We start from the raw sequence: 12,193 nt of genomic DNA on the forward strand, positions 1-12,193 counted from the left end.
ACTTGAATTCTTATACTCAGGAATTGAAGACTTAATTCTTTTTCCTTGAAAAATAACTTTCCACTGGGTGTGATCTCCCCCTCCCCGATAAATAAACGAAGAAAAACAACTTTGACGTTAGTCATTAAATTCATTTAAAAATTCATCCAATAACTATAACGGAATAGAAGTTGGGTGTCAGTCTTGTTGAGTGTTTATTTATCTTTATTAAAAAAGATCAATGAAAAACAGGTTTTTAGATTAGTGCCAGTGCAATAGTAAAGCAGAGAGGGCATTTGCCTTGCACATGGCCAACGCAGGTTCAATCCCCGGCATCTCATTTGGTTCCCCCGAACACCACCATGAGTGATTCTTGAGAGCTTCTGAGCATTGCTGGGTGTGGACCCCAAACCAAACCCCTGCCTCCAAAATTAATTACTTAAAAGGGTTTAGATAGCCTTTGCTGGGAACAAAGAACATGACCAGCCGTGACCTAATGTTCCAAAAGGAAGTTTGCCCAAAACAAACTTTTATTATTCATTGGTTATCATACATTCACAGTCTTTACATTTTATTATTTTTTTTTCATTTTTTATAATTTTATTTATTAAATCACCGTGAGAGCAGTTACAAAGCTTTCGGGTTTAAGTCTTGGTCATACAATGTAACACCCATACCTTCACCAGTGCCCATTCTTCACCACCAAAACCCCAGTGTACCCCCATCCCACATCCTCCCCCTACCTGTGGGGCAGGTGATTTCCACATTACTCTCTACTTTGATTACATTCAATATTTTGACACCAGGCCCACCATATTATTTGGGATTTTACTTCAACACTCAGATCTGCTGAAAAGGCAACAGTTGACAATTTGTTTTCTAATGCTGGTTATGAATAACATATGATGTCACGTGGCTGCAGTAATGGCCGTGCGATTTTGAAATTCTGAAATTTTAACACTAAAATCTGGAGGGATTCCTGCCAAAACCTGCTGGGTTCCGAGATTGTTCCTGAGTCTCTTGGATCAGGGCGTTAAGCAGCTTGATCAGGAGCCAGAAAGGCTGTTAGTGGGTGGTGAATCTGGGTCTCGTTGGGGCGGGGGAGGAAAGGGCTGGCTCCACCCCCATCCCATGAGGCCCTTCGTGTCTCACCACTGAGGGCTCAAACCTGACTGTCCAATGGCCTCTGGAGGATGATGGCCACTGAGCTGCCTAGGGGGAGCAGGTGGAGGGACAGCACCTTTTCCCCCTGGAATGTCCCGGCACCTACTGCGGGGTCTGGACACATCTCTGCCAAAAGCCACTGGGTTCCGAGATTTGTTTCTGAGTCTCTGGTATCATGGCTGTTAAGCAGCTTGATCAGGAGCCAGAGAGGCCGTTTGTGGGCAGCGACTCGGGGTCTCATTAGGATGGGAGGAAATGGCTGGCTCAACCCCAATCCTATGAAGCCCTGCGTGTCTCCTCACTGTGGGCCCAAACCTGACTGTCAAATGACCTCTAGAGGATGGTGGCCACTGAGCCACCAAGGGGGAGCAGGTGGAGGGACAGCACTCTTTCTCCCCTGGGGTGGCCTGGTGACAGTAACCTACTGTGCGGTCTGGATGCATTTCTGCCAAAAGCCGCTGGGTTTCAAGATTTGTTTCTGAGTCTCTGGGATCATGGCCATTAAGCAGCTTGATCAGGAGCCAGAGAGGCCGTTTGTGGGCGGCGACTTAGGTCCTCTTGGGATGGGGAGGAAAGGGCCGGTTCCACGCCCATCCCATGAGGCCCCCTGTGTCTCGTCACTGTAGGCCCAAACCAGACTGTCCAGTGGCCTCTGGAGGATGGCAGCCACTGGGCCGCCAGGGGGAACAGGCCAAGGCACAAAACCTATTCCCACCTGGGATGGTCCAGCACCTGTAACTTACTGCAGGGACTGGACGCATTTCTGCCAAAAGCCGCTGGGTTTCAAGACTTGTTTCTGAGTCTCCGGGATTATGGCCATTAAGTAGTTCGATCAGGAACCAGAGAGGCCATGCCTCCAATTATATAGCTGAGCCAAAGGTGGTTTGTGGGTGTGTCTCTCACATACCTAACTTGGCCGTTTACTTTCTTGGTAAACTTTGCCCCAAGTTTTTGGGGTCTGGCCAAAGGCACAGCGGCAATTTTGGGGTATCTGGAAGTCTGAAGGCGTCATCAGGCTGCTGATGCACTCGCCTCACAGGTACAGACTGACCTGCTGGCGGCACCATACCCCCCAGTCTTTACATTTTAACTATTTGCTGTGTACGTGCAATATATTTAGGATGAGGAGAATGATTATTTTCTAAAATTGCACATACCCAACTCACTATATATTTCTTTCCTTTTCTTTTATTTTCTGTAAAGGGCAAAAGCCTTCATACTCCAAATGACCATTTCCAGAGTGATGGGATTGGTAAGTACATAAGTTAGTCCTTTGAAATCTTGCGAATCGTAAAGGAAAATGGGGAGAGAGACACACACAGACGCATTTTGGCTCCTCCCTCGACTCTCACACTGTTGGTCTTGTATGCTTTGTGTCATTTCTGGAAAAGGCTGATGTTTGTAGATACAAAGTACATGTTTAGGCCTTTTAAGGCCATTTAAGCCTTCACTGCTATGTTGTTTCCGGAAAGTAGACCCAACAAATGCTGGGTTGTACAGATTTCAGGATAAACTGTACATGGTTTAAAACATGGCAGATTGATGCTTTTAGAATAACAGTTGTTTGACCTTCATTTTGTATTTGACTGTGATAGAACAGCAAGTCAAAGCTTTATTCTAAAGAATTGATGATATATTTTCTCATTCTTAGAAGAATGTTACTCAGAGTATGTATGTTTCTATGTCTTCTATCCCCCCCCCCCCCCCCACTTCCCAAGGACAAAAGCTATCCCCAAAGCCTTGGAGGATCTGTAAAATTTTGCTATTTTATAAAAGGAATACTTTCATAACTCAAGCCGACTTCAGGGAACATTGTGAAATGTTGCCAGAAATGATGTTTTTTTCATGGGCTTTACTCTTACAGATGAATATTTTTTTGCTGTATTCCTGGGGAATGCAGTTTGTTGACTGCTGCGAATTATTTTTATCAAGGTGAATGTGAATCGCTGTTGTGTACACCCTCTTTCTCTTTGCTTTTCAGTTCAGCCCAACCCTTCCGTGCTTATCGGCAACCCTATCCGAGCCTACACTCCTCCACCTCCTCTCGGACCTCACCCAAATCTGGGGAAATCTCCAAGCCCCGTGCAAAGAATAGACCCCCACACTGGGACAAGTATTCTCTACGTACCTGCTGTCTATGGAGGGAATGTAGTTATGTCGGTGCCTTTACCTGTAAGTTCTGCTTTGAGAGACTTTCTACTGAATTCAGTGAGTCTCACTGTACTCGTGCTCTGCCAACCTTTTGGTTGATTGGTTTGTTTGCCTCCTTGGAGGCCATGCCCAGCAGTGCTCTGGGCTTACTCCTGTCTCTGTGCTCAAGGATCAAGGATCACCCTTGGTAGGCTTGGGGTCTGGGGTACCAGGGGTTGAACCTGGGTCAGCCGTGTGCACAGCAAATGCTCCACCCCCTGTGTTATGTTTCCAGCCCCCAATCTTTTTTTAGTTTCCTTTAAAATCTTGGTTTCTGTAAACTATATTTCTAACCCCTGTCAATTTTTTTAAGGCTTTTTTGCTTTAACTGTCACATTTTGGGGTGCAGTGTTGGGCCACACTTGGCAGTAGAATTCCGGGACTGTTCCTGGAATAACAGGTTATTCCTGGCAGTGCTCAGAGGGCCGGGTGTTGTGTTGGTAATGGAACCGGGGAACTGACCCCAGGGATTCAGAGACAGCTGGAGTCTTTCTGTGGTCCTCATCTTCAGATTTCTGTTTTTTTTTTTCTTTTGTTCCGTTTTGTTTGGGGGCCACGCCGGGTGGTGCTCAGAGCTTACTCCTTGTTCTGCGCCCAGGGGTCCCTCCTGGTGAAACTCAGGGGACTGACCATATGTGGTGTTAAGGATAGAGCTCAGGTTATCCACATGTGAAGCCATCACCTCACTGGACATACCATTCCTTTGGAACCCCTAATTGTCCAATTTTTAAACATTCAAAGAGATATGATGTTTTGATTTCAGTTATCAGTTACTATGAAGACATTGTAAAGCGGCTATTTTGATAAAAAAGCTTTGATACCATATTGAAATATTTTTACTGGAAGAAAAATGGGCTAAAAGTTAACAGCTCCTTATTTGGTTTCTTGTTTTGTAAAATGGTGTTTTTAGTTTGTGTTTTTATCCTAAGATGTACTCTCCTTTATAGGAGGTGAAAATGCTTAGATTAGTCTTAATTTTTTGGATGTAAATTTATTTGAGCAGTTCTATGCATTATGAAACTTTATGGCACTTAAAATGCTTATGAACTACTTTTGAAGACTCTTTAGATTGTAATTTTTAAACTGAATCACCGATAATTACAAAGTTGTGGTGTAATTCATGATTAAGTTTCCAGAGTACAATGTTCCAACACCAATGCTTCACCAGTATCCCCTTCCCTCCACCAGTGTCACCAGTTTCCTTCAACCCCTTCCAGCTGCCTCTATGGCAGGAACATTTTTTTTCTTTTTTTTCTTTTATCAGGCACTATGGTTTACAGTACATTGCTGCTCGGGGGCCAGGCCTGACATGCCTTTCCGCACCCTGTCCTGGTGCAAAGTGACCACTTCCTCTGTCAATGTCCTGGCGGGCCGTTCCCTGACCTGTCCCCGCCTCTCCTTCCATTGGCAGACTTACTTCCGGGGAGCAGTTCTCCTGCTCTCCTATTTCTGGTGCCTTTGGCTAATAATCATTCCCTGACTCTGTGGTTTCTTCATGTCTCGCATATGAGTGAGGTCATTCTGTGGAAGGAGATAGATTTTCGAAATGAAGGTTTTATTGATGTGACTTAGGTTTGCAATGCTGTATACAGTTTGGGAGTGCACCTTTACAACTGGATGTGTGGGTGAGCCTCTCTGCACCAGTCCTGGGCGCCCCTCCCCCATCCTCTGCTCACATCTTTCTGCTCCCTGTCTGGTGACAGTCAGTTTTCCCTCTGTCGAAAACAGTAGATCTGTGAGTCCTGATGTCGATGTATAATAGATTTTGAAAACTGAGGAAAGAATTCAGTGACCTGGAGCACAAGGTTTGCCTAAAGTAGACCCAGGTTTGATCCCTGACACTGCCTGTCCCCCAAACGTGACCAGGGGTGTCTTCTGAGCATTTGGAGCTGGTCGTGTGCCCCCTGACCCCACCCCCCATCCATTTTATTCGCTTTAAGAGTTTTTATTATAGTCATTTTGTGAATTTGATAATACAGTAATGTTTGCAGATTCAGGAATTTGACCAAGAATTTGGTGATCATTGCCAAAAAACTCTTCTACTGCCATGTCCACATTGCAGAAAATACTGAAATGCTCAGCCACCAACTTCCTCGCCATGTTGGTCATGATAGTTCACCAATGAGAATATCAGCCAGTGAGAACAGCCATTAGTAAGGAGTGTGTAATCCATGCCCATTCCCCGGGGACTTTCGATTTTAGCTGGGTTATTCCTTCCCAGACAGCCTGGCAACGTTATTCATCATCTGCTTTAAATAGTATGTCCCTTCGGATTTATATTTCATTTTACTAGGTCAGAGAGGCTTTTATTATATAAGATTTCTAAGCGTTTGCATGTAACAATTTTATTATAATAAAATATCAGGGACCATAAATCAGATCAGATGTCATCGGATTAGCTCTTCTTACATTACTATGCAGATGCACCTAAACAAATTGTCTGTTTTCTGTGATTTAAGAAGAGTTGAATTGATCAAAAGCATTAAATAAAATAATGCCTTGTTTAAATTTTGTCTACAGTAAACTAATAAGCATTGTACTGATGTGAAGTTACAGCATCTATTATTTTAGTTGCGTTGGCGTAGGCTAAATTCTTAATTTTTTTCTTGTTTCTTACTCCTTCTGTTAAACTATCCAGTTATTGGTGTTAGAAGTTAAGTTTCAAGCTTTTCTGTATCTTGTATACATTCATGTTGATGAAAAGTGATACAAGACTCGATTTAATATCTCAAGGAATAATTACTAATTTTAATTGCCAGTGTATTCCTAATCTGAAATCAATTTACATACTCAAGATTCAGTGAGCCTTTTTGGCAGTGCCAGTTAAAACAGATCAGCAATTCTTCCGTTTGTTATTACTATTAGCACCAACCTTGTGGCTATTTTGATAAAATTAACATTTCTGGGACTCGAGTGGAGAGTAAGATTAGCAAAGGCTCTTGACTTCTATGTGGCTAACTCAGGTTTGATCCCTAGCACTTCACAGGGTGTTCTCTACACCTCCAGGAGTGATACCTGAGTACAGAGCCCAGAGTGATCTTCCAACACTGCTGGGTGTGGCCCCCACACCACTCCCCCAATAAAGCGAACATTGAAACTATCCTCTGTGTGGGTTTGATATTTCTATCATAGCACGATAGCCATTTCCTTTCCGGAAGTTCTGGGTGCAGTGATTTTTCTTCTCATCACCCAGGTACCATGGACAGGATACCAGGGTAGGTTTGCAGTTGATCCTCGAATCATCACGCACCAGGCGACCATGGCGTACAACATGAACCTGTTGCAGACACACGGGCGGGGCTCTCCTATCCCGTACGGCCTTGGGCATCACCCGCCTGTCAGCATAGGGCAGCCGCAGAGTCAGCCTCAGAGTCAGCCTCAGGAAAAGGAGCAGCTTGAGCAGAGTCGAAACGGTGAGTCCCCCGCTTTCTCACATGCCACACACGGAGGGCGTTTCATGTTACATGGACACACAGAGTTCCCCCGACAGCACGGCACCTTCATGGATCAGACACCTCCCTGAGGAGAACAACCTCCAGTGAAAGCTATGCAGCCTCTCCAGAATTTACATGCGGACACAGAATTTAAATGCGGACACAGATGCGGAAGTTACGATGGATACTGTCAGTTTCCTGAAGCAGTGTTCAATGTTGTACCTAGAGTGTTTTATTTTATTTATTTTCAGTTTGCAGGGGCCACACCTGGCAGTGCTCAGCACTCACTCCTGACTCTGTGCTCAGGGATTAACCCTGGCAGTGCTCAGGGAACCATTTAGGGTCCCAGCGTCGAACCCAGGTTGGATGCATGCAAGGCTAGCACCTAACCTGCTGTATTATCTCTCTGCACCCTCTAGATTATTTTAAATAGTTGCCACTTAAAATTGAAACAGGGCTGGGGGTCAAGGGATAAAATGGCAGGTAGGACACTTGCTTTGCACACAGCTGACCATGGTTCCATCGATCATGAGCACGGAGCCAGGAATAGAACCTGAGCACTGCCAGGTGTGGCTCCCCCACACCCCACAATAAAGACTATCAAGGTGTGGCCCCCAGACAAACAAACTAAACCACAACCCCCCCTCCCCCCAAAAAATCCAAACTATGGTACATATATACAGTGGAATATTATGTAACCCTCACACCTGGCCTCAGCACATCATTATTATTTTAGTATTTGCTTTAGGGTTGACATTATATATATTTAACTTGTCAAATTCACTTTTTAACCTGTTTATATGTAGTAAAAGAACTTTACAGTATTTCAGTTTTGGTTCTCCTGGCCTTTATGATTGTAAATCATGCATTTTGCTTTTATATTTGCATAAATCTTAAAACGTAGTTATTATTTTTATTTAAACAGTCAAGTATCTTTTTTTGGAGGGAGTGGTCACACCTGGCGATGCACAGGGGTTACTCCTGGCTCATGCACTCAGGAACCACTTCTGGCGGTGCTCAGGAGACCATATGGAACGCTGGAAATCGAACCCGGGTCAGCCACATGCAAGGCAAATGTCCTACCTGCTGTGCTATCACTCCAGCCCCAACAGTCAAGTATCTTTCTAAAGAATTTTAAATAGTAGAAAAGTAACCTTTTCTATCCTTGTAGTTATATTTCTCATCATTTTTCTCCCTAGCTGTATTTAATTTCCTTTTATCTGAAGGACTTTTAGTAATGCAGACTGGCTAGTGATAAGTTCGTTTAGCTTTTGGGGGTCCAATCGACGATCAGTGGGAGGGCCTTTACCTTTTACCTTTACCTTTTTTAAAAGATATTTTTGTAGTGTATCAGTGTCTAACGTGTATTGCTTGCTTTTCTATATGTACTGAAGGCAACAGCTTTTAAATTTCTTTATTGACTAGGTTTAGCAATTTTATTTTGATACATTTTCATACTTGTTGGTGGTCTTTGTTCCTATTGTTTGGGATTTGTTGAGCATCTTGGATATTGTGGCTTATAGTTTTCATTAAATTGGGAAGTTTTTCAACCTTTATTCCTTTAGATTTGACTTAACGCCTCTTTTGTTCAGGAATTTTAACTACCTAGGTTATTGAACAGTTTTCCCACAGTTTTAATATGTTTCTTTCGCCATATTAATGCTTTTTCGGGGACCAGAGAGATAGTCTGGGGGTAAGGCACCTGGTTTACCTGCAGCTGACTCCTGTTCAATCCTTGGTATCATAACGGTTCCCTGAGCACTGCACAGGCAGCCTTGGAGGTGCCCAAGTACTGTAGGGGTGGCTTCAGGGCCTGAGAAGCATGCATCCTTGGGCCTTCTCATTGAACTCCTTGTCCAGTTGATCTAGAATTACCTGGAGCCCCCCACCCCCACCCCGGCACCCCACCCAGCCTCTCAGCTCCCTGAAAAAAGTTTTTGTTTTTTTTTATTTGGGATAGTTTCTATTGCAGTGCCTCTGTACTAAATGTGCTAGTATCTAATATGTTACTTCTCTCAGCCAGTTGATTTTCTGTCTTTGAGAGTAGTTTTCGGTTCTGGGAGTTCAGCAGCGAGGCTCTTGTGGCAGGACAGCACTGTCTTCCCACAGTGGCTCTCCCAGGGCGGGTTCTGCGAACAGGCACCCACACCAGTGATCTTTCTGTGATCCTTAGGCGGGATGATTGGTTGTTAATGTATGTGTGTGGCACGTGCCTCCCTGGAACCTCTTTTACAATTGCCGGCATATTGCCTGTCTGGTGTGGATTTAAAAAATAAGTAAATAAATAAATAATAAATAAGATCCCAAGTGGGGACTGGAGCAATAGCACAGCAGGTAAGGTACTTTTTCATATGCATCTGGCCCGGGTGTGTTCCTTAGCACCAAATACGTTCCCCTGAGCACTGATGACTGTGTCCAAAGCAAAACAGCAACAGCAGCCAAGAGCCCAAGTCAAGAAGACTGCCAAGGAATTTGAAATATCCAATACGTTTTTATAGATTAAAAGCTCGTTTCCTTCATGAAATAGCATGTATAGAGACATCTACTATGTTTGCATCTATTAGAATTGGGATTTGGGGAGGGGACTCTCTTTTGGGGCCACACTCAGTGGTGCTCAGGGCTTACTCCTGGTTCTGGGGTCAGGGATCACTCCTGGCAGAGCTCAGGGAACCATAGTGGATGCCAGGGATTGAAATGGGGTCAGCCGAGCATAAAGCAAGCGCCTTCCCCCCTGTAGTATTCAACCCCTACAAATGTAATTTGATTTAATTTAAGCTTTTCTGCTGTTTATCATGTATTTTTAGTTTGAGGTCTGTTGCTTTTTCATGTATACGGAGTATCTTCATCAGTTCACGTTTTCAGACTGTCTTGTATCACACATTATTGAAGTATTGCTTCGCTGCATTTGTAAATGGCCAAAGCATCGAACTTTTATAAAGAGACAAGAACGTCAACATCTTTCAGATCGATACTTTAATATAATGAGGCTGTAAATTCCAGGAAGTTGGGCGGTTATCTCTGAAATAATTTGATGTTTTAAATTTACCCCCTTATTAAACTTGTGCTTTGTTAAGGTTTGCTTCCTTTATGTATTTCCTTTCTTGCAGAGAAACTGCAATGCGGAATAAGACCTAGGCAGTAATAAAATAACATAAATGGGTGGGAATGTTTATTTTATTTACACTGGTGGAAGAGGGTTTTGGGGCACACCTGGTGGTGCTCAGGGGCTACTCCTGACTCTGTGCTCGGGAGTCACTCCTGGTGGTGCTTATGGGACCGTGTGTGGTAATGGGGATTGAACCGGGGGGTGCAGGTGCTTTGCATGTCAAATGCTTTAACTCCTTTACTATCTCTCCAGCCCAAAATGTTTAAACTATTCCGTATCTTTATATGATACTGCCTAGCGATTAGAAATGTAACCTCTATAGGAGATAATTTATCTGAATTAATTTTTTGTTTTTGTTTTTAGGTAAAAGTGATACAGGTAATCCTGGACCCGAAATTAGTAAGATTCGAACACCAGAGAAAAAATCTACAGAATCAAAACAGGTATGCTGGCTAATTTTGGGGAATACATTGGGGTCTTTTTTGTTTGTTTGTTTTAGTTTGTTTTGGGGCCACACCTGGTTATTCAAGGGTTATTCCTGGCTCTGCGCTCGGAAACCACATCGGATGCTGGAAATCAACTCTGGGTTGGCCACATGCAAGACGAATGCCCTGCCTGCCATCCCTCTTGCCCCGAATGCATAGTTGTGATAAATTTGGTACGATTTCCAATTATCGTAGAATCGGATGTAATTTTTTGTTTGTTTTTTTGTTTTGTTTTGAGGCCACACCCAGCAGTGTTCAGGGCTCACTCTTGGTTCTGTGCTCAAGGATCACTCCTGGTGCAGCTTGGGGGACTATATGGGGTGTTGGGGATTGAACTTGGCTTGACTGCATGCAAGGCAAGTTCCTTACTTGCTATACTCTTTGCTAGCCTGAGAATCTGATACTGTAAAGAAATTTTTTTTTGCTTTATTTGTTTTGGGACCACACAGCACTGTGCCGGGGGGCTACTCGCCACTCAGAGCTCAGGTCATTTCCAGCAGTGCTCCACAGACTGGTGCTGGGGACTGAACCTGGGTCTCCCATGTGCAGAGAATGTGCTATGTGCTCTGAGCTATCTCCCTGGCCCTGCGTGTCCTGAAAGATTTGTGTGTCACGAGGATGGGATAGGCCCTGTTGCTTTCTCCCTTCACCACCACCCCCAATCATCTTCTTCTATTTTTTTTTTTCATTATTTGATTAATGGGCTGGAGCAATAGCACGGCGGATACCGACCCAGCTGACCTGAGTTCAATTCCTCTGCCTCTCTCGGAGAGCCCAGCAAGCTACCAAGGGTCTCTCGCCCGCATGGCAAAGCCTGGCAAGCTACCTGTGACGTATTTCATATGACAAATACAGTAACAACAAGTCTCACAATGTTACTGGGCCCGCTTAAGCAAATTAATAAACAATGGGAGGACAACTGACAGTGACAGTGATTTGATTAATAGACTGGAGCGATAGCACAGCGGGTAGGGCATTTGCCTTGCACGTGGCCGATCTGGCAGACCCAGGTTTGATTCTTCCGCCCCTCTCCGAGAGCTCGGTGAGCTACCGAGAGTATCTTGCCTGCATGACAAAGCCTGGCAAGCTCCCTGTGACATATTCTATATGCCAAACATAGTAACAACAAATATCACAATGGAGATGTTACTGGGCCCGCTCGAGCAAATCGATGAACAATGGGAGGACAGTGCCGATTAATACTATTTTTTTTTTTGAGGAGGTATGAGGAGGTATGAGGAACCCCAACCAGCAGTGCTTGGGGGAGCAATTCCCGGCTCTTCCTGGTGGTCATTCCCAGTGGTGCTTGGGGGACTGAACCAGGATGGGCCCATGTAGGGCCAGCGCCATAACCGACCCTTCCATTCTGTCTCCAGCCCCATGGTTAACCAAATATTGACATGCAGTGATCTTGGATTTATAGACTTCCTATGAAGACACAGATACAGATCAATCACTAAAATGATCTTAGGATGGAAAGAGCCATGAGGGTGATGGAGGGGAAGATAGGGCCCCTTGTGAAAAACTTCTTTTTTTTTTTTCCCCCTTTTTTTGTAGGAGTACTGCTATTTATTCAGCCACTGATTAGCTGATTGAATTGTGCATGAACTCTACCTTACTTTTTTTCCCCATTTTTTATAATTTTATTTATTGAATCACCATGAGAGCAGCTACAAAGCTTTTGGGTCTAAGTCTTGGTCATACAATGAAACACCCATACCTTCACCAGTGCCCATTCTCCACCACCAAAAATCCCAGTATACCCCATCCCACACCCTCCCCCTGCCTGTGGGGCAGATGATTTCTACATTACTCTCTCTCTACTTCGATCACAT

General features: G+C 44.2%; 1 protein-coding gene and 1 non-coding gene across 3 annotated transcripts in view; both read left to right on the forward strand.

Annotated features, from left to right (window-relative positions):
- HELZ (helicase with zinc finger) overlaps positions 1 to 12,193 on the forward strand; it is a 183,524-nt gene that overhangs the window by 136,766 nt on the left and 34,565 nt on the right. For both annotated transcript variants that reach the window (XM_056127342.1, XM_056127343.1), the window contains exons 25-28: positions 2,347 to 2,395; positions 3,125 to 3,315; positions 6,527 to 6,746; positions 10,237 to 10,316. In XM_056127342.1, coding sequence (XP_055983317.1) covers positions 2,347 to 2,395; positions 3,125 to 3,315; positions 6,527 to 6,746; positions 10,237 to 10,316 — 540 coding nt within the window. The remainder of the gene's footprint in view (positions 1 to 2,346; positions 2,396 to 3,124; positions 3,316 to 6,526; positions 6,747 to 10,236; positions 10,317 to 12,193) is intronic.
- On the forward strand, positions 8,922 to 9,027 carry LOC130036383 (small nucleolar RNA U13). The gene has a single exon (XR_008794413.1). It is a non-coding gene; the product is annotated as a small nucleolar RNA U13 (small nucleolar RNA).

This window comes from Sorex fumeus, unplaced genomic scaffold (genome assembly GCF_029834395.1).
Source record: "Sorex fumeus unplaced genomic scaffold, SorFum_2.1 ptg000063l, whole genome shotgun sequence".
Taxonomy (NCBI): domain Eukaryota; kingdom Metazoa; phylum Chordata; class Mammalia; order Eulipotyphla; family Soricidae; genus Sorex; species Sorex fumeus.